Source organism: Scyliorhinus torazame, chromosome 14 (assembly GCF_047496885.1).
Source record: "Scyliorhinus torazame isolate Kashiwa2021f chromosome 14, sScyTor2.1, whole genome shotgun sequence".
In the NCBI taxonomy this organism is placed as follows: Eukaryota; Metazoa; Chordata; class Chondrichthyes; order Carcharhiniformes; family Scyliorhinidae; genus Scyliorhinus; species Scyliorhinus torazame.
In genome coordinates, this window is record NC_092720.1 from 73,819,389 (window position 1) to 73,841,037 (window position 21,649).

The 21,649-nt window shown below is 45.2% G+C and overlaps 1 protein-coding gene across 1 annotated transcript in view; it reads right to left on the reverse strand.

Annotated features, from left to right (window-relative positions):
- The window catches only part of LOC140389813 (mitofusin-1-like), a 115,559-nt gene that overhangs the window by 55,235 nt on the left and 38,675 nt on the right, over positions 1–21,649 (reverse strand). The window contains exons 10-13 of the mRNA XM_072474353.1: positions 19,914–20,035; positions 13,380–13,506; positions 7,384–7,488; positions 7,169–7,271 (exon numbers count right to left, since the gene is read on the reverse strand). Of these exons, the coding sequence (XP_072330454.1) occupies positions 7,169–7,271; positions 7,384–7,488; positions 13,380–13,506; positions 19,914–20,035 (457 nt within the window). The remainder of the gene's footprint in view (positions 1–7,168; positions 7,272–7,383; positions 7,489–13,379; positions 13,507–19,913; positions 20,036–21,649) is intronic.

Sequence of the window (21,649 nt, forward strand, 5' to 3'; positions counted from 1 at the left end):
GCCACCTCTGCGCTCCAGTCCTGGTAGATTCGGATCTCCGCATTCTCCCACCTGCTGCTCCGCTCCTTCTTGGCCCATCTCAAAACACACTCTCTATCCACAAGACGGTGAAACCTCACCACCACCGCCCGTGGTGGCCCATTGGCCTTGGGTCTCCTCGCCAGGACCCGATGAGCCCCATCCAGCTCCAGGGGATGCAGAAAGGCCCCCGCTCCCATCAGCGAATTGAGCATCGTGCTCACATATGCTCCAGCATCGGCCCCCTCCACTCCTTCAGGGAGACCCAGAATCCGAAGATTCTTCCTCCTCGACCTGTTTTCCAGGTCCTCGAATCTTTCCGCCCACCTCCTGTGCAACGCCTCGTGCGCCTCCACCTTCACCGCCAGCCCCAAGATCTCATCCTCATTCTCCGCGGTTTTCTCCCGCACCGCCTGGATCGCCACCCCTTGGGCCTTCTGGGTCTCCACTAACCCCTCGATCGCCGTCAGCATTGGCGCCAGCACCTCTTTCTTCAGCTCCTCAAAGCAGCGCTTGAGGAACTCCTGCTGCTCCTGCACCCATGTCGCTTGATCTACGCCCGCCGCCATCTTGTTTTTTCTCCCTCGCACTTTTCGCTGCTCCAAAAACGCTTTTTTGACCGCTCCACTCCTGGTCCAATCCATTTACTATAGGGGGGGACCTTGCTCACCTTCCCACACTAGAGGTTGTCGAAAAAATTGCCGTTGGGGCTCCTCAAGAGAGCCCAAAAGTCCGTTTTAGCGGGAGCCGCCGAATGTGCGGCTTAGCTCCGCATAGCTGCAACCGGAAGTCCATGCCCATATATTTTGGACATGTCCAAAGCTGAGGGGATTTTGGCAGGGATTTGCAGATGTCATGTCCACGGTGTTAAAAACAAGGGTGGCGCTGAGTCCAGAGGTGGCGATGTTCAGGGTGCCCGGGAATCCAGGAGAAAGAGGCGGACGTTCTGGCCTTTACTTCCCTGGTAGCCCGGAGACGGATACCATTAGCATGGAGGGACTCAAAGCCCCCGAAGTCGGAGACCTGGCTATCGGACCTGGCTAGCTTTCTGTTTTGAGAAAATCAAGTTCGCCTTGAGAGGATCACTGTTAGGGTTCACTCGGAGGTGGCAACCGTTCGTCGACTTCTTTGCGGGAAATTAATCGTCAGCAGACGGGGGTGGGGAGTAGTTTAGATTAGAGTAGGGGATCAATAAGGGTGGGACCTGTACGAGAGGTAAATGGCTTTTGCACTATGTTTATGGTTTCATGTATATTGTTTATTTTGTTGTTGTTACTATACCAAAAATACCTCAATAAAATGTTTATTAAGAAAAAAAGAGAATCCATTCAAATACATGAAAGGCAAGAAGTTATGGTACTTACTAGATAACCACGAAACATGCCATCAAAAATTATTTTTTACTGGCGTGAAAAGTCTTTATTTCTACTAAATAACCTCTCTGGCATTGAATATTTACTGTTACAAGTTATTTCAGTTACTGTTGGCGCATGTAGTAAGTTTTAACAAATCTTTTTCTGTCTCCCTCTCTCTTAATCCATATTTCTTTCCCTCTCTATTTTGTTTTCTGCACATGTTTTTTTAAAAATATTTTATTGAAAATTTTTGGTCAACCATCACAGTACATTGTGTATCCTTTACACAATAATATAACAGTATAAATAACAATGACCTGTTTTATAAACAAAGAATAAATAATATATAACAAAAACGAAAACTAAAACTAAATGGCAACTGCCTTGTCTCAGATAAACACTCTCCAAAAATATGATTGAACAGTCCAATATACAATTATTTATAGCAACGACCTATACATATTATACATATGTATGAACAACCCTGAGAGTCCTTCTGGTTCCTCCCCCCCCCTCCCCCCTCCCCCCCCCCCTCCTCCCCCCTCCCCCCCCCCCCCCGGGCTGCTGCTGCTACCTTCTTCTTTTCCATTCCCTCTATCTTTCTGTAAGGTATTCGATGAACGGTTGCCACCGCCTGGTGAACCCTTGAGCCGATCCCCTTAGGACGAACTTAATCCGTTCCAGCTTTATAAACCCTGCCATGTCATTTATCCAGGTCTCCACCCCCGGGGGCTTGGCATCCTTCCACATCAACAGTATCCTGCGCCGGGCTACTAGGGACGCAAAGGCCAAAACATCGGCCTCTCTCGCCTCCTGTACACCCGGCTCTTGTGCAACCCCAAATATAGCCAACCCCCAGCTTGGTTCGACCTGGACCCCCACTACTTTCGAAAGCACCTTTGTCACCCCCATCCAGAACCCCTGTAGTGCCGGACATGACTAGAACATGTGGGTGTGATTCGCTGGGCTTCTCGAGCATCTCGCACACCTATCCTCTACCCTAAAAAATTTACTGAGCCGTGCTCCAGTCATATGTGCCCTGTGTAACACCTTAAATTGAATCAGGCTTAGCCTGGCACACGAGGACGATGAGTTTACCCTACTTAGGGCATCCGCCCACAGCCCCTCCTCAATCTCCTCCCCCAGCTCTTCTTCCCATTTCCCTTTCAGCTCATCGACCGTAATCTCCCCCTCGTCCCTCATTTCCCTATATATATCTGACACCTTACCGTCCCCACCCATGTCTTTGAGATCACTCTGTCCTGCACCTCATGCGTCGGGAGCTGCGGGAATTCCCTCACCTGTTGCCTCGCAAAAGCCCTCAGTTGCATATACCGGAATGCATTCCCTTGGGGCAACCCATATTTCTCGGTCAGTGCTCCCAGACTTGCGAACTTCCCATCCACAAACAGATCTTTCAGTTGCGTTACTCCTGCTCTTTGCCATATTCCAAATCCCCCATCCATTCTCCCCGGGGCAAACCTATGGTTATTTCTTATCGGGGACCCCACCAAGGCTCCCGTCTTTCCCCTATGCCGTCTCCACTGTCCCCAAATTTTCAAAGTCGCCACCACCACCGGGCTTGTGGTGTATTTCTTCGGTGAGAACGGCAATGGGGCCGTTACCATAGCTTGTAGGCTAGTCCCCCTACAGGACGCCCTCTCCAATCTCTTCCACGCCGCTCCCTCCTCTTCTCCCATCCACTTACTCACCATTGAGATATTGGCGGCCCAGTAGTACTCACTTAGGCTCGGCAGTGCCAGCCCCCCCCTATCCCTACTACGCTGTAAGAATCCCTTCCTCACTCTCGGGGTCTTCCCGGCCCACACAAAGCTCATGATACTCTTTTCGATCCTTTTGAAGAAAGCCTTCGTGATCACCACCGGGAGGCACTGAAACACAAAGAGGAATCTCGGGAGGACTACCATTTTAACCGCCTGCACCCTCCCTGCCAGTGACAGGGATACCATGTCCCATCTCTTGAAGTCCTCCTCCATTTGTTCCACCAATCGCGTTAAATTTAACCTATGCAATGTACCCCAATTCTTGGCTATCTGGATCCCCAAGTAACGAAAGTCCCTTGTTACCTTCCTCAGCGGAAAGTCCTCTATTTCTCTGCTCTGCTCCCTTGGATGCACCACAAACAACTCACTTTTTCCCATGTTCAGTTTATATCCTGAGAATTCTCCAAACTCCCGAAGTGTCCGCATTATCTCTGGCATCCCCTCCGCCGGGTCCGCTACATATAACAACAAATCATCCGCATATAGAGATACCCGGTGTTCTTCTCCTCCTCTAAGTACTCCCCTCCACTTCTTGGAACCCCTCAATGCTATTGCCAGGGGCTCAATCGCCAGTGCAAACAATAATGGGGACAGAGGGCATCCCTGCCTTGTCCCTCTATGGAGCCGAAGGTATGCAGATCCCCGTCCATTCGTGACCACACTCGCCACTGGGGCCCTATACAACAGCTGCACCCATCCAACATACTCATCTCCAAAACCAAATCTCCTCAGCACCTCCCACAGATAATCCCACTCCACTCTATCAAATGCTTTCTCGGCATCCATCGCCACCACTATCTCCGCTTCCCCCTCTGGTGGGGGCATCATCATTACCCCTAGCAGCCTCCGTATATTCGTATTCAGCTGTCTCCCCTTCACAAACCCAGTTTGGTCCTCATGGACCACCCTCGGGACACAGTCCTCTATCCTCATTGCCATTACCTTGGCCAGAATCTTAGCGTCTACATTTAGGAGGGAAATAGGTCTATAGGACCCGCATTGCAGCGGGTCTTTTTCCTTCTTTAGGAGAAGCGATATCGTTGCCTCTGACATAGTCGAGGGCAGCTGTCCCCTTTCCTTCGCCTCATTAAAGGTCCTCATCAATAGCGGGGCAAGCAAGTCCACATATTTCCTGTAAAATTCAACTGAGAATCCATCCGGTCCCGGAGCCTTCCACGCCTGCGTGCTCCTAATTCCTTTCACTACTTCCTCTATTTCAATCTGTGTTCCCAGTCCCACCCCTTCCTGCTCCTCCACCTTGGGAAATTCCAGCCGGTCCAGAAAGCCCATCATTCTCTCCCTCCCATCCGGGGGTTGAGCTTCGTATAATTTTTTATAAAATGCCTTGAACACTCCATTCACTCTCTCCACTCCCCGCTCCATCTCTCCTTCCTCATCCCTCACTCCCCCTATTTCCCTCGCTGCTCCCCTTTTCCTCAATTGGTGGGCCAGCAACCTGCTCGCCTTCTCCCCATATTCGTACTGTACACACTGTGCCTTCCTCCACTGTGCCTCTGCAGTACCCGTTGTCAGCAAGTCAAATTCTACGTGTAGCCTTTGCCTTTCCCTGTACAGTCCCTCCTCCGGTGCCTCCGCATATTGCCTGTCCACCCTCAGAAGTTCTTGCAGCAACCGCTCCCATTCCCTACTCTCCTGCTTTCCTTTATATGCCCTTATTGATATCAGCTCCCCTCTAACCACTGCCTTCAGCGCCTCCCAGACCACTCCCACCTGGACCTCCCCATTATCATTGAGTTCCAAGTACTTTTCAATGCACCCCCTCACCCTTAGACACACACCCTCATCTGCCATTAGTCCCATGTCCATTCTCCAGGGTGGGCACCCTTCTGTTTCCTCCCCTATTTCCAAGTCCACCCAATGTGGAGCGTGATCCGAAATGGCTATAGCCGTATACTCCGTTCCCCTCACCTTCGGGATCAACGCCCTTCCCAAAACAAAAAAGTCTATTCGCGAATAGACTTTGTGGACATAGGAGAAAAACGAAAACTCCTTACTCCTAGGTCTGCTGAATCTCCACGGGTCTACTCCTCCCATCTGCTCCATAAAATCTTTAAGCACCTTGGCTGCTGCCGGCCTCCTTCCAGTCCTGGACCTCGACCTGTCCAGCCCTGGTTCCAACACCGTATTGAAATCTCCCCCCATTACCAACTTTCCCACCTCTAGGTCCGGGATGCGTCCTCGCATACGCCTCATAAAATTGGCATCATCCCAGTTCGGGGCATATACGTTTACCAAAACCACCGTCTCCCCCTGTAGTTTGCCACTCACCATCACGTATCTGCCCCCGCTATCCGCCACTATAGTCTTTGCCTCAAACATTACCCGCTTCCCCACTAATATAGCCACCCCCCTGTTTTTCGCATCTAGCCCCGAATGGAACACCTGCCCCACCCAACCTTTGCGTAGTCTCACCTGGTCTATCAGTTTCAAGTGCGTTTCCTGTAACATAACCACATCTGCCTTAAGTTTCTTAAGGTGTGCGAGTACCCCTGCCCTCTTTATCGGCCCGTTCAGCCCTCTCACGTTCCACGTGATCAGACGGGTTGGGGGGCTTTTTACCCCCCCCCCCTTGTCGATTAGCCATCCCCTTTTTCCAGCTCCTCACCCGGTTCCCACACAGCTGTGTCCCCCCCAGGCGGTGCCCCCCCGCCCATCCTACCCCATGCCAGCTCCCCCCTCTCCCCAGTAGCAGCAGCCCAATAATTCCCCCCCCCCACCCCCCCCCCCCCCCGTTAGATCCCCCACTAGCGTAGTTACACCCCCCATGTTGCTCCCAGAAGTCAGCAAACTCTGGCCGACCTCGGCTTCCCCCTGTGACCTCGGCTCGCACCGTGCGATGCCCCCTCCTTCCTGCTTCCCTATTCCCGCCATGATTATCATAGCGCGGGAACCGAGCCCGCGCTTCCCCCTTGGCCCCGCCCCCAATGGCCAACGCCCCATCTCCTCCACCTCCTTTCCTCCCCCCACCACCTCCTGTGGAAGAAAGAAAAGTTACCACAACGCAGGATTAATAATATAAAACTCCTCTTTCCCCCCTTTTTACCCCCCTCTTCGCCCCCCCATACTCGCCCCGCCACTTTGTTTCAAACATTCTTTTTTTAATAACCCGCTCATTCCAATTTTTCTTCCACGATAAAAGTCCACGCCTCATCCGCCGTCTCAAAGTAGTGGTGCCTCCCTTGATATGTGACCCACAGTCTTGCCGGTTGCAGCATTCCGAATTTTATCTTCTTTTTGTGAAGCACTGCCTTGGCCCGATTAAAGCTCGCCCTTTCTGCACATATTTTAATATTGAATTAAATATTCTCAGAAACACTCCCTGGTTTTAGGCTCTATGTGCCCCACCAAGAATCTTTCAACTTGATTGCTTTGGGAGGCACATCGACATTTTTATTGTTCACACAGGTTCCGGATCCCCAAGGTGCTGTACTGCTTTGACTGTTAACCACAAAGCACAGTGTAAAAGCCCAGAGAAATTCCATGGATAAGTGTAGGAGTAATGAAAAGCGAGAATCACTCTGCGTATTGCAAAATTTGAGCCATTGTCTATCACTTAAGTAGTGATCTTTAATGACAAAATACCATTACAACATTTGATTTGCTCAATAGATCTTAATGACTGTACATGTAAGGAATAGGTCAGAGGATTTTTTTGATTCACCTGCTCCAGATTTCGTTAAATCTGGATTTCCCAACTCCAGAATGTGTAGAATTACCACCTGAGGCCTGATGGCATGCCCACATTTCCTATTTGGATCCTGAAAAACAAGTCTCATTGCTTACATGCAATTATCCCGTGCCCCACGACAGTCTTTTTTGTTCATTCTTAAATTTTAGTTGGAGTTGGACTCCTGTTTCCCTAAAATGTTAGTCACACGCCTTAATAGGGGAGGTATTTGCTAATCAGCTGGATAGGCCTCAGTTTCAAAACTGGCATCACACTTCCTACTTTAGAATTCAATAGTTTAATTCAATCAAGTCTTGACTAACCTATCATTTGAAGCTGCGCTGTCTGTAATGAGGCATGTACTGCACTGGAACAACGTTCAGCCAAGTTCCTCCCGAGTCCTTCTTCAATGTGTTTATGCAGATCCTATATAGCGATTTAATATATAAAATGTTAGAGGTATCAACAAGCTATACAAGTGTTGTTGTATTGGTTTTCTCTTTTATCAATTTGTTAAATAAAATGGATTTTTCCTTACATTTTTATAAAACTTTAAGACTGCAGGAGAAGAATGGAATTCTCCATGAAATTCATCAACCAGAACAGAAAGGCGGCAGATTTCATCAGTCATTGCAGCAAAAACCTGAAATTCCAATTTTGGGATAAAAAAATTAAAGATTCACAATAAAATCTCAGTCATAATATCTGACAGTATGCCTCGCAATAATTAAAATTAGAATCTTTCTTCACAGTGCAAAGAATATCTTACACAGATAAAATTACAACTGTAGAATGCTGTACATATAATTTATCCAATTCATTCCTACTATACATTGCAGAACTAATTTAAGCAGACAGACTTTTGAAATATTTTCCAATGTCTGTAAATAAAGAGAGATTAAGTTACCTCAATGCACCATGGGCAAATTAGGATATTGAAATTTTGGGTTATTGACAATAAGTTTTGCTTTAGTGGTTGATGTAACTGTCCCATTAAAAGGATGTGGAGATGCCGGCGTTGGACTGGGGTGAGCACAGTAAGAAGTCTTACAACACCAGGTTAAAGTCCAACAGGTTTGTTTTGATGTCACTAGCTTTTGGAGCGCTGCTCCTTCCTCAGGTGAATGAAGAGGTATGTTCCAGAAACATATATATCGACAGATTCAAAGACGACTCTCCAAAATCAGTTGCATTCTTGGACACACTCGTCTCCATCAAGGACGGTCACATCAGCACTTTGTTTTACCGCAAACCCACGGATAACCTCACGATGCTCCACTTCCCTAGCTTCCATCCGAAACACATTAAAGAAGCCATCCCCTACGGACAAGCTCTCCGTATACACAGGATCTGCTCAGACGAGGAGGAGCGTAACAGACATCTACAGACGTTGAAAGATGCCCTCGTACGAACGGGATATGGCGCTCGACTCATCGATCGACAGTTCCAACGCGCCACAGCAAAAAACTGCACCGACGTCCTCAGAAGACAAACATGGGACACAACCGAAAGAATACCCTTCGTCGTCCAGTACTTTCCCGGAGCGGAGAAACTACGACATCTTCTTCACAGCCTTCAACACGTCATCGGTGAAGATGAACATCTTGCCAAGGTCATCCCCACACCCCCACTACTTGCCTTCAAACAACTGCGCAACCTCAAACAAACCATTGTTTGCAGCAATCTACCCAGCCTTCAAAACAGTGACCACGACACCACACAACCCTGCCATGGCAATCTCTGCAAGACGTGCCAGATCATCGACATGGATACCACCATTACACGTGAGAACACCACCCACCAGGTACGCGGTACATACTCGTGCGACTCGGCCAACGTTGTCTACTTCATACGCTGCAGGAAAGGATGTCCCGAAGCGTGGTACATTGGCGAGACCATGCAGACGCTGCGACAACGAATGAACGGACATCGCGCGACAATCACTAGGCAGGAATGTTCCCTTCCCGTTGGGGAACACTTCAGCAGTCAAGGGCATTCAGCCTCTGATCTCCGGGTAAGCGTTCTCCAAGGCGGCCTTCAGGGCGCGCAACAACGCAGAATCGCCGAGCAGAAACCTATAGCCAAGTTCCGCACACATGAGTGCAGCCTCAACCGGGACCTGGGATTCATGTCGCATTACATTCATCCCCCACCATCTGGCCTGCGAAATCCTACCAACTGTCCTGGCTTGACACAATTCACACCTCTTTAACCTGGGGTTACCCCTTCTCTGGATCTGTAAAGATTTAATCACCTGCTAATGCTCGTATTCCAAGCATTGTCTGGCATCTTTGAATCTGTCTATATATATGTTTCTGGAACATACCTCTTCATTCACCTGAGGAAGGAGCAGCGCTCCAAAAGCTAGTGACATCAAAACAAACCTGTTGGACTTTAACCTGGTGTTGTAAGACTTCTTACCATTAAAAGGAGCCTCGGGCCGCAGGGGAGACAGTGAAACACAGGAACATGTGTATGAAGGTGGATACAATATGTCTATGGGTGGATAAGTAAATAAAGAAAATCAACTAACCAGTGAGTTAAAGAAAGGTAACCATAATTATGGTAAAGTGTTTTGTACTTGGAGTGCTCTTCCCAGAACATTCCATCAAATGGATGCCTTGGGGTGCCAGCATGTCTTAAAAAATAAAATAAAATAAATTGATGGATAAACCATGCTAAAAAGCAAAATGGCTAAAAAGACTTGTATTTACATAACACCCGAGGGAAGCAAGGAAAGAAATTACTGGGGCCTGGCTGACATCTTTGTATCCTCATTGGCTACAGATGAGATCCCAGTGGACTGGAAAATAGCTAATATGGTACCGCTGTTAAAAAAGGTAGCAGGGATAATCCTGGAAACTATAGGCTGGTGAGCCTCACATCAGTGGTAGGTAAATTATTGGAGGATTTATACCCATTTGGAAACAAATGGACTCATTAGCGATAGACAGCATGGTTTTGTGAAGGTGAGGTCATGCCTCACTAACTTGATTGAGTTTTTTGAGGAGGTGACAAAGTTGATTGATATGGGGAGGGCAGTGGATGTTGTTTAAATGGACTTCAGTAAAGCCTTTGACAAGATGCCTCAAGGCAGACTGGTACAAAAGGTGAAGCCACGTGGGGTCAGAGATGAGTTGGTAAGATGGATACTGAACTGGCTCGGTCACAGAAGGCAAAGGGTAGCAGTTGAAGGGTGTTTTTCTGAATGGAAGGTTGTGACTAATGATGTCCCACAGGGATCTGTGCTGGGGCCTCTGTTGTTTGTAGTGTACATAAATGATTTGGAGGAAAATGCAGCCGGTCTGATTAGTAAGTTTGCGGATGACACCAAGGTTGGTGGAGTGGCAGATAGTGTTGAGGATTGTCAGAGGATACAGCAGGACATAGATAGGTTGGAGACATGGATCCAGACAAATGTGCGGTAATGCTTTTTGGTAGATCTAACATAGAGGGGAAATATAGAGGGGAACTATACCGTAAATGGCAAAACTCTGAGGAATATAGAAAGTCAGAGATCTGGGTGTGTAGGTCTACAGATCTTTGAAAGCAGCAACATAAGTGGACAAGGTAGTCAAGAAAGCATACGGAATGCTTGCCTTCATTGGACGGGGCATCGAGTACAAAAACTGGCAAGTCATGCTGCAGCTGTATAGAACCTTGGTACGGCTGCACTTGGAATGTTGCGTATAATTCTGGTCGCCACTACCAGAAGGACTTTGGAGAGGGTGCAGAGGAGGTTTACCAGGATGTTGCCAGGATGTTAACTATGCGGAGAGGCTGAATAGACTCGGACTATTTTCTTTAGAACGATGAAGGTTGAGGGGTGACATGATAGATGTCTACAAGATTATGAGGGGCATGGATAGAGTGGATGAGCAGGCACTCTATCCCAGGGTGGAGGGGTCAGTCACCAGGGGGCATAGGTTTAAGGTCCGTGGAGCAAAGTTTAGAGGAGATGTGCGAGGCAGGTTTTTTACACAGAGGGTGGTGAGTGCCTGGAATGCTTTGCCAGGGGACGTTGTGGAAGCAGATACATTAACGGTGTTCAAAAGGTATCTTGACAAATACATGGACAGGATGGGTATAGAGGGATAGAGCGCAAGCAATTGCTGAGGGTTTTGGCCAAGGTTAGTATTATGACCGGTACAGGCTTGGGAGGGCCGAAGAGCCCGTTCCTGTGCTGTATTGTTCTTTGTTCTAATCAATGTCTCAAAGTAATCCAGCTGCAACGAGTTCCTATTAACTATATGCACGGTGACACAGTAGATAGCACTGTTGCCTCACAGCGTTAGGAACCTGGGTTCGATCCTGGCCTTGGGGGACTGTGCAGTGTTTGCACATTACTCCCGTGAGCATGGTTTGCCGTGGGTGTTCCGGTTTCCTCCCACAGTCTAAAGGTGTGAAGAATAGGTGGATTGGCCATGCTAAATTGCCCCATAGTGTCCAAAGATGTACATGTTAAGTGGGGTTACGGGGATTGGGTGGGGGAGTTGGCCAAGGTAAAGTGCTCTTTCAGAGGGTCGGTGCAGACTTGATGGGCTGAACAGCGTCCTTCTGCACTGCAGGGGATTCTATATACTCACTGGGCGAAGTTACCAGTTGTTCATGCCAGCGGGATATGCCGGTCCCACCGATGGCATACGGGTTTCCCAGAGATGAGGGGTGCATTCAAGGGGAAATCCCGCTGCTAACGGCGGATCCAGAAAATCCTGTCTCAGCTGCTGAAAAACATGTGGCAGGTTGGTCGGTAAATCTCGCCCACTGTGTGAGCAAACTTGGTAATCTGTAAAATCGCACAAACAGTGATGAGATGACTGACCAATCAACCTATTTTTGATGCTCCTGATTGAGAGAAGAATTTTGGCAGGGAAACTGGTCATAGTGTCATTGAATTTTTAACATTCACCTGAACTACCATAACCGACAGATTCCCGACTCATCTAAAGCCAAGAGATCAAACCAAGCATCCCTCAGGGATGCAATGAGTGTCGACCCTCATTTATGTGATCAAGCCCTTAGAGGGACACTGCCTTGAATCTAAACATTCTGACTCAAATAAAAGCTCCAGCAAACAGTTGTCACGGTGACCCAAATCTCCCCTTAGAGAATAACTTCACCTTCCTTTGATTTACACTTCCATTTTGTTACCGGAATTGCAGTTGTTGTTTTTGCCTGAAGTTATGAATATTCAGACAAAAATAGTTTGAAGTTCTGAAGAACATTTCTAAAAAAAAAATTTAGAGTACTCAATTCATTTTTTCCAATTAAGGGGCAATTTAGTGTGGCCAATCCACCTACCCTGCGCATCTTTTGGTTGTGGGTGCGAAACCCATGCAAACACGGTGAGAATGTGCAAACTCCACACAACAGTGACCCAGGGCCGGGATCGAATCTGGGACCTCGGCGCCGTGAGGCAGCTGTTCTATCCATTGCGCCACAGTGCTGCCCCCGAAGAACATTTTTGATAGAGAATAACCAATGTTATGTATGACGAGCAATTCCAGCAGCAAAATATTGGTAATCTTTTGTGTTGAAAAGGTCAAAGACTTTTAATTTGCCAGAAATGAATTAGGTTGTCCCTCAATAAAGGGGTTCACTCACAAACATGCTCTGAAGTCACCCATTGTGGCATTCCACTACTCCTCCTTGAGATACTTAGCAGAACAGGCAGGTTCTCCAGACATTAGTACCATGTCTACATGGTGTCAACTCAGAGTCAGGAATGAATCCCTCATTTGTATAGACATATTTCACTCAATGGTTCTGTCTTCAATACAATATTTGTTGTAAATGCAAAGCCTTAAACCATAAAACAACACAAACTAACTACATTGTAATAAGTGTTATCTGGATAAATAGATTTTTGGTGGACAAATAGATCATGCTCCTTAAATGTTGGGACTTCATTGTGAGCCAAATGTGTTGGTTAGCAGGAGCAAAGGACCTGGAGCAATGCTTAGGTTGCAATCCTTCCCAGTGGAAATTTAATTTTCTTTCTCTGATTCCTTTGGGAAGATGATGGATTACATGGCCCTCACAGTTATAAGGAATATGACTAATACAACTACCATGAACAGCCGCGTTCTTTTCTGAAATCAGGAAGTGAACAGAACATTGAAAATAACTATAAAAGCTCATAAGCCGGAACCAGGCACTGCATTAACAAAACGTTTTATCAGTTGAAGGCAGCATGAACTTAACCAATAGACAATGAGAAAAAAACATGAGAGTAGATCATGTGAAATCCCACAGGAGAAAGGCATTCCACACAGGATAAAATTCTTTTAAGGAATATTAAGATTCCCCCATTTGTTCGCTCAACTTATCAGTGCAGCAAATGAAAAATAAAACAAGTTACACAAATGTTCTAATAAAAAATCTAAATGCTGGAAATACTTAGATCTGGTAGCATCTGTGGAGATTTAACTTTTCAAGTTGATGATCTTTCTAAATTTTATATACACAAATCTTATATTTTGTTTACTCTTGGTAATGGCCAAGCTTCTACTTGGAATGGGCTACAATCTTCACCTTTGCTTCTACTTCTTCTGTTACAAGTTTAATGTTTTTCTTGCAATCCTCAGTTAGCAAGGTTAGTTGACTTCGCACAAACTCCAATCGATCGAGGTGGTCCTCTCGTTCCTCCAAGGAAAAGACTCTTGAGAGTAGAAATGGTAGGTTTTAATCCATTGTTTACATTTTGAGCACACACACATAATTTATATGGTTTATCTCATATATTATTAAAACCTGACAACACTGGAGAATACTAGATTAAGTATCCAAAGAGAAAATGCTGCAAAATCTCAGCAGGTGTGGCAGCATCTGTAGGGAGAGAAAAGAGCTAGTGTTTCGAGGGCCGAAGGGCCTGTTCTGTGCTGTATTGTTCTACGAGTCCAGATGACCCTCTGTCAAAGCTAAAAGGCAGAGAAAGTGGGAATTATTTATACTGTGGAGAGAGAATGAAAGATGAGTCATAGCCACAGATACCACGGGAAAAGAGTGCTAATAGCCACAGAAACCAAGGGAATGAGTGCTAATGGCAGTCCCCAGAGAGAACAAAACATCAGAGAAACAAACATCAGAGGGTAAACTTTGACAGATGTAGATGTGAGGGGAGGGGAAGGGGGAAGCAAAGGGGAGAAAGGGTAAGTAAAGGCGGATAAGTTGGGGCGGGGGGGGGGGGGTAAATATATATATATATATATACATATATATATATATAAAGTAAGACAAGAAAGAAATGGCAAGAGAGTTAAAATGAAATGGCATGAAAACAAATGGGTCGTGGTGGAGTAGAGCTAAGCATCTGAAATTGTTGAATTCGATGTTGAGACCAGAAGGCTGTAGCATGCCTAGCTGGAAGATGAGATTTTGTTCCTCCAATTTGTGTTGAGCTTCACTGGAATATTGCAGCAGGCCATGGAAAGACATGTGGGCATGGGAGCCGGGTCTTGTGCTAAAATGGCAGGCAAAGGGAAGGTCAGGGTCCTGAATGCGCACATTCAGTCTGCGTTTGGTCTCTCCGATATAGAGGAGACCACATTGGGAGCAGCAAATGCAATAGACCAGATTGAATGAGGTGCAAGTGAAACGCTGCTTAATTTGGAAGGAGTGATCTGGGCCTGGGATGTTAAGCATGGAAGAGGTAAAGGGGCAGATGTTACACCTTCTGCGATTGCATGGGAAGGTGCCATGGGTGATGGGAGAGGTGTTGGGTATGGTGGAGGAGTGGACTAGATTATCTCGGAGAGAATGGTCTCTGCGGAATGCTGACAGAGGGAATGAAGGGAAGATGTGTTTGGTGATGGCATCACACTGGAGTTGGCGAAAATGGTGGAGGATTATGCTTTGCATACGGAGGCTGGTGGGGTGAAATGTGAGAACGAGGGGACTCTATCCTTGTTCTGTGAGGGAGGGCAAGGGGCGCCAGAGATGGACCGCACACTGTTGAGGGCCCTGTCAACAATTGTAGGTGGGAAATCACGGTTGAAGAAGAAGGAACACATTTTCGAAGCACCATTTTGGAAAGTGGCATCATCTGAACAAATCCAATGGAGGCGAAGGAGCGGAGAGAAAGGGATGGAGTCCTTACAGGGTGTAGGATGCGAAGAGCTGTAGTCCAGAGAGCTGTGGGAGTCAGTTGGAGCTAGATTAAGTATGGTTTTCCTAATTTTTACACACAAACTGAATAACCCTTTATCATGGCCATAATCAAGGAAGGGCACTGTCCCTTTAATTTTACATTTTGATCCTTCCCTACACAAATTTATGTAAAATTAAAGGGACAGTGCCCCCACTTGATTATGGCCATGATAGAAGATTATACAGTTTGTATATAACGAATGAGAAAAAAAATACTTAATCTAGAATTCTCCATGAACAACTAAAAAAGATGCAATAATTTCTTATTATAAGATCATGCACACAATGTTGACAACTGAAGGTGACCTCCTTTAAGTAGTCTTTCTCTATATTGTGGAAAGCAGTGCAAGATACAGTTTGGCCGACTACTTAACCTACAATAAAACAAAAACTTGCTTTGATGCAAGTTGATACTGAACTCGCACAGACCTGACCAACATTGAATTTCTTTCTTCACTCAAAGTTTATGCATCAGGCTTGGACTATGTCTGAAATTAGCAACAATTTAAGTAGAGAATATTTCAATTCTAATTCTGGGATGGGATGGAAGTGAGTGGCGATGTCTGTGAAAAATGTACAATATCGACTATGTTAATTCATTTCAAAGTGCATATGAATTGTCCACAGAAATAAAAATACAAAATAATTCATGCACCCATCACCCATGACATCTTTAATATTACAAAACATCCCAAAGCACTTCATTAGAGGTTAATCAAAATTTAACACAGACACAGAAAAAGATATCAGGAGAGACGACCAAAAGCTTGGTCAAAGAGGTAGGTTTTAAAGACCAAATTAAAGCAGGGGAAGAAGCTGAGAGTTAAAGAGGGTATTCCAAAGCTCACAACCAAAGCATCTTAAAGCATCTGCCAATGGTGATGCTATTAGAATCAGAGATCAGCAGGGTGCTGGAATTGGAGAAACAAAGAGATCTCAAGAGCTTGTAGGGCTGCAGTGACAGTGAGGGAATTTGAAAACAAGGTTGAGAATTTTTGAAATTGATTCTTTCCTTTACCAGAGGACAATGCAGAAGTGTTCACAAAAGGTGATGGCTGAGATAAGATACAGGCAGCAGAGTTTTGGATGATCACAAGATTGTGTTTCATGGAAGATGGCAAGCTAGCCAGGACAATATTGGAATAGTCTAGTCCTGAGGTACCAATGCATGAAACATAACGGTTCCTGGGTTACGGGAATGGGGTGCTCTTTCTGAGGGTCGATGCAGACTCGATGGGCCAAGTGGCCCCCTTCTACACTGTAAATTCTATGACACCAGGGCAAGTTTCTGGCTGTCGAGAGCTGCGGCCAGCAATGAGGTCTGACCAGGGGCTGACGAAGTTCAGCTGCATGTCCATCTGGTTGCTGGGTCACTTCAGATTTCTGACGAAAGATCAAGGCTGATCAGGCAGAAACGGCCACGGATCCGGTGCTTCAAAAGGTCAGCAGATGTCTCAAAGAAGGTTGGCCGAAGGCTCCTGCTCTGCGTACTACTTTTTAAAAAAAAATGCATTTTATTACATGCATCAAAACAGGTTAGGGCGAATAAACACCCAGGGAAACATACTTCCCAACAATCAACTATACAGTCTGTAATTTTTTCCCCTTTTTCACCGCCCCCTCCCCTGCGACGAACAGCCCCTCAAACACGGTCATAAACATCCCCCACCTTTCCTCAAACCCCCCTGAAGAGCCCCTTAACTCTTACTTTATCGTCTCTAATCGCAGGAAGTTGTACAGGTCACCCAACCAAGCCGCTACCCCCGGTGGCGATGCCGACTGCCACTCCAGCAAAATTCACCGCCGTGAAATCAGAGAGGCGAAGGCCACGACATCGGCCTTCCGCTTCTCCATGAACTCCGGCTTCTCTGAAACGCCAAATATCGCCACCAAAGGGTCCGGGTCCACCTCCTCCTCCACTATCTGGCTAAGATCGCGAACACTCCCGCCCAGAATCTTCCCAATTTTTCGCAACCTGCTCTGCGTACTATAATGTTTGTTCTGAACTCAGTGAGGTAAATGGTCTTCTTGTGCGGCAGCAATGATCGTCATCCCATATTCGCAGAGGTCGCTCATGCTGAAGAAGCTTTACGAAGGGCACCCGAGCATTGAGAAATGCAAGCGCATGGCCCGGGAGACGATATATTGGCCAGGCATTATCCAGGACATTGCAGGTATGGTTGATCAGTGCGATACCTGTCAGAAATTTTGCTGCAAACAGAGCAAGGTCAGCATGTGGAAGATGTCGTTGCCAGTCCCCGGCAGAAAGTGGGTATGGACTTGTTCCATTTTAATGGGAGTGACTACCTGGTCGTAATCAACTACTTCTCCAACTATGCAGAGATGGTGCAGTTGGTCAACGCGACTGCTTCCTGTGTAATTCAGCATGTCAAAGCGATCTTTGCCCGGCATGGCATTCCATCTATTGTCAGGTTGGACAATGGTTCATGCTTCAGTAATCATGAATGGACTGAGTTTGCTCGCCAATATGACACATTAACTCAAGCTGTATCCCCAATCGAATGGGATGGCAGAAAAGGGTGTACACATAGTGAAGCAGTGCTGACGTAGGCCCTGAATAGCCGAGACGATACATATCTTGCATTACTCCAGTCCTGTCAGCCCCACTGGTAAATGGCCTATCACCAGCACAGCTGCTTATGAAGAGCCAGCTGCGGACAACCCTGCCCTCCATGGTGGCTTCCGCAGTTAATCGACTGCTGAAGAATAAGTTAGGTCTTTAGAAACAAAAGCAGAAAGAGATTTCCAATAGGTCTGCAAGGCCACTCCAGCCGTTGCAGATAAGGGACACCGTCAGAATTGAGGACCCCATTGGCAAAGGATGGGTGAAGCTAGCAACGGTTGTTCAACAAACGGGTCTATGTAGTTGCATTGTGTATTTATCGTATGTCCAATGTTTTTCACGTATGGAACGGCCTGCCTGGACTGTACGCAGAAAAATATTTTTCACTGTACCTCAGTTATAGAACAAAGAGATCTAGGAGCACAGCTCCTTTCATTGGTCAGAACATTGAATACAGGAGTTGGGACGTCTTGCTAAAGTTGTACAAGACGAATGGCCACACTTGGAATACTGTGTACAGTTCTGGTCACCCTATTATAGAAAAGATATTATTAAACCAGAAAGAGTGTAGAAAAGATTTACTATGATGCTACTGGGACTTGATGGTTTGAGTTATCAGGAGAGACTGGATAGACTGGAACTTTTTGGGTGATCTTATAGAGGTCTATAAAATAATGAGGGGCATAGATAAGGTAGATAGTCAACATATTTACCCAAAGGTAGTGGAGTCTAAAACTAGAGGGCATAGACTTAGAAGGGAGAGATAAAAAAGGGTCCAGAGGGTGGTGAATGTCTGGAACGAGCTGCCGGAGGCAGTAGTAGAGGCAGATACAAGTCTTTTAAAAAGCATTTACAGTTATATGGAAAAGATGGGTACAGAGAGATAAGGCCAAATGCAGGCAATTGGGAGTAGCTTAGTGGTAAAAACTGAGCGGCATGGACAAGTTGGGCCAAATGGCCTGTTTTCATGCTGTAAACCCTCTATGACTCTATAACTTGGCAGAGTTTTTTTGAAGAGGTAACAGAAGATTGATGAGGGCAATGCTGTGCATAAACTTCAAAAGAACACAGTATAAAATAAAATAGTGTACGTGGACTTCCAAATAGCATTTGATATAGTGCTGCACAACAGATTTGTGAACAAAGTTCTAGTTCAGGGAATAAAAAGGACAGTAGCAACATGGATACCCAATTGGCTGAGTGACAGGAAGCAGAGACTATTAGTTAATGGATGCTCTTTGGGCTGGAGGACGGAATATAGTGGAATTCCTCATTGTCACTATTGGCACTCTTGCTCTTCCTTATATATATTAATGACCCAGACGTTGATGTACTGGGTACAATTTCAAAATTTGCAGATGATATGAAACTTGGAAGCATTGTGAACCGTGAGGAAGTAGTGTAGAACTTCAGCAGGTAATAAGGAAGGCAAATGGAAGCAATAAAGTGTGGTTAATAAGCATACAGTATCCTAGACTTTATTAATAAGGGCATAGAGTGTAAGAGCAAGGAGGTTATGTTAAATGTGTATAAAACACTGGTTGGGCCTCAACTGGAGAACTGCGTTCAGTTCTGGGCACCACACTTTAGTAAAGATATGAAGACATTAGAAAGAGTGCAGAAAAGATTTATAAGAATAGTTCCTTTAATGAGGAACTTAAATTATGTAGACAGATTGGAGAAGTTGTTTTTCTTGGAGAAGAGATGGTTAAAAGGAGATTTGATAGAGATATTCAAAATCATTTGGGGTCTGGACAGAGTAGATATGGAAAAACTGTTCCCACTGATGGAAGGATCGATAATGAAGGATCGATAACTGATTTAAGGTAATTGGTAAAAGAAGCAATGGAGACATGAGGAGAAACCCTTTCTTGCAACAAATAGTTAAGATCTGGAATGCACAGCCTGATAGTGTGGTGGAGGTAGGTTCAATCAAGGCATTCAAGAGGGAATTGGATTATTATCTGAAAAGGAAGAATATGTAGGGTTATAGGGAGAAGGTAGGGGGATTGCTCATTTGAAGTGCTGGAGCAGTCACAATGGGCTGTACTGATTCTGTGGGATTGGTGGAGGGATTGGAAAATTGTCCTCATTTTGACTAGAAAACAAACAGGAGAGTTTCATTGTTACAACAGAATCCTCTTCAATGTTACTCGACTAGAATCAAAAACTATAGTTAGTTTAAAATGTGTTAAGAATATAAATTCACATCTTAATTATCACCTCGACACTTCTGCTTGAAGCCATAGCTAATGACAACGCTTATACTTTATTCAAAGGTTCAACTTCCCCAACTGTTGCCTTGTATGTGAATCAAACCACTGAGAATTTCTTACCTTTTTTCTGCTGCAACCACATTGATGGAGTCCATGATTTTTTTCACAGTGTCTATGATCTGTTTAGCTCTGATAGTGTGTTGCTCAAATTTTGTTTTCACTGCTGACTGCGAGATACACTCCTGCGAGGCCCAAGCAGGAACACATGACTGTGAACTTTATGATTTACATTGGATAAATATAAAAGTATGTTCAGATACGGGCTTGCTGCTGGTTCTAAAGAAATGTGCATAAGCTTCAAAAGAACAGTCTAAAATAAAATTGAATAAAAATACAGAAACAGCAGCAAGGAAGTGTCTTGAATTAAGGATTTCTATTCACAGTAATGTGTTAAAAAGAAAATTATACACATACATAAAATAATGTAAAACATATTTTATTTTGCACTGTATGGGTGGACATCAACTATGTAAGGCTTAACTTCTGTCTTTAATTAAACTGTTTTGACATGTAACGATCTGTTTAATACAAACTATTACAGATTGAATTAAATAGGCCTTGTGTGAAATAACATCTGAAAAACTGGCGACATTTGACACAACATTTGGGGAAATGTTTAGAAAATCTATGTCAAAAATCTAGCTCCTACTTCCTATCTGCGTACATACTTCCTGTTGTCATAAATTTGCCACACATCTTCCCCATTATAATTTTCTCTTTCCAAATTCAATATATATGGTAATCACCAATGTAAACATGTCATGCTGTAATTACAGAATCTGACCAGTGGGTGGCTTTGTCCCCAATCCAAAAACATTATCAAATTTCAGAGCCTCTGACCACCACCTTATTTTCCTTCAAGTGCATTGTGAAGCAAAGTTTAACCATTGGCTTGCATTTTAATTTTGTTGTCAGGGCAATAATTGAAAAAGAGAAGGACTCTCTTATTCCCTCTGAACTACCAATTCTCTCCCAGTCTTCTTGCAATCTGTCCTCCCAAAGTACCTCAATCTCATGGCAACTAAATTGACTGCAACAGGACATAGATAGGCTAGCATTATGTCAGACAAGTGCAGATGAAATTTAATAGAGAAGTGTGAAGATATGCATTCTGACAGAAGCGATAGGTAGAGACTTAATGGCACAGTTCTAACAGCGGACAGGCACATGGAGAGCTGGGGCATATTTGCAGATTTGTGAAGGTGGAAGGACACATTGAGAAAATGGTTAGCAAAGTACATGGAATCTTGGCTTCATAAATCGAGGCATTGAGTACAAAAGCAGGGAAGAAATGCTCAATTTTTATAAAGCTTTAGTTAGGCCATAACTAGAGTACTGCATCCAGTTCTGGGTCACCACATTTTAGGAAGGTTGCGAGGTTTGATGTACCCAGTACATCAAAGTCTTAAAACGATGCAAAGGAGACTAACCAGAATGATTCCAGGGACGGAAGCTGAAGAAGCTAGGGTTGTTCTCCTTGGACGAGAGATTTGATAGAAGTGTACAAAATTTTAACAGGTTTGGATAAAGTCGGCAAAAAAACTTCCAATTTTCAATGTTCTATCAAACACTTACGATTTGTGAATGTCAATTACACATTTAAGGGAAACAGATGATGGGTATTTGAACACATATTAGACCAGGATAGCTGGACACGGGTGCGGGTGAGGAGTGTTGACACTGGACAAGATCAATAAACTCTCTCAGCAAGAAAAGGCACTGTGTCTTAGTTTTGACTTCACTAAATCAGCTTGAATCCTATTAAACACCCATTAGCTGATTTTTCAAGAACTAGG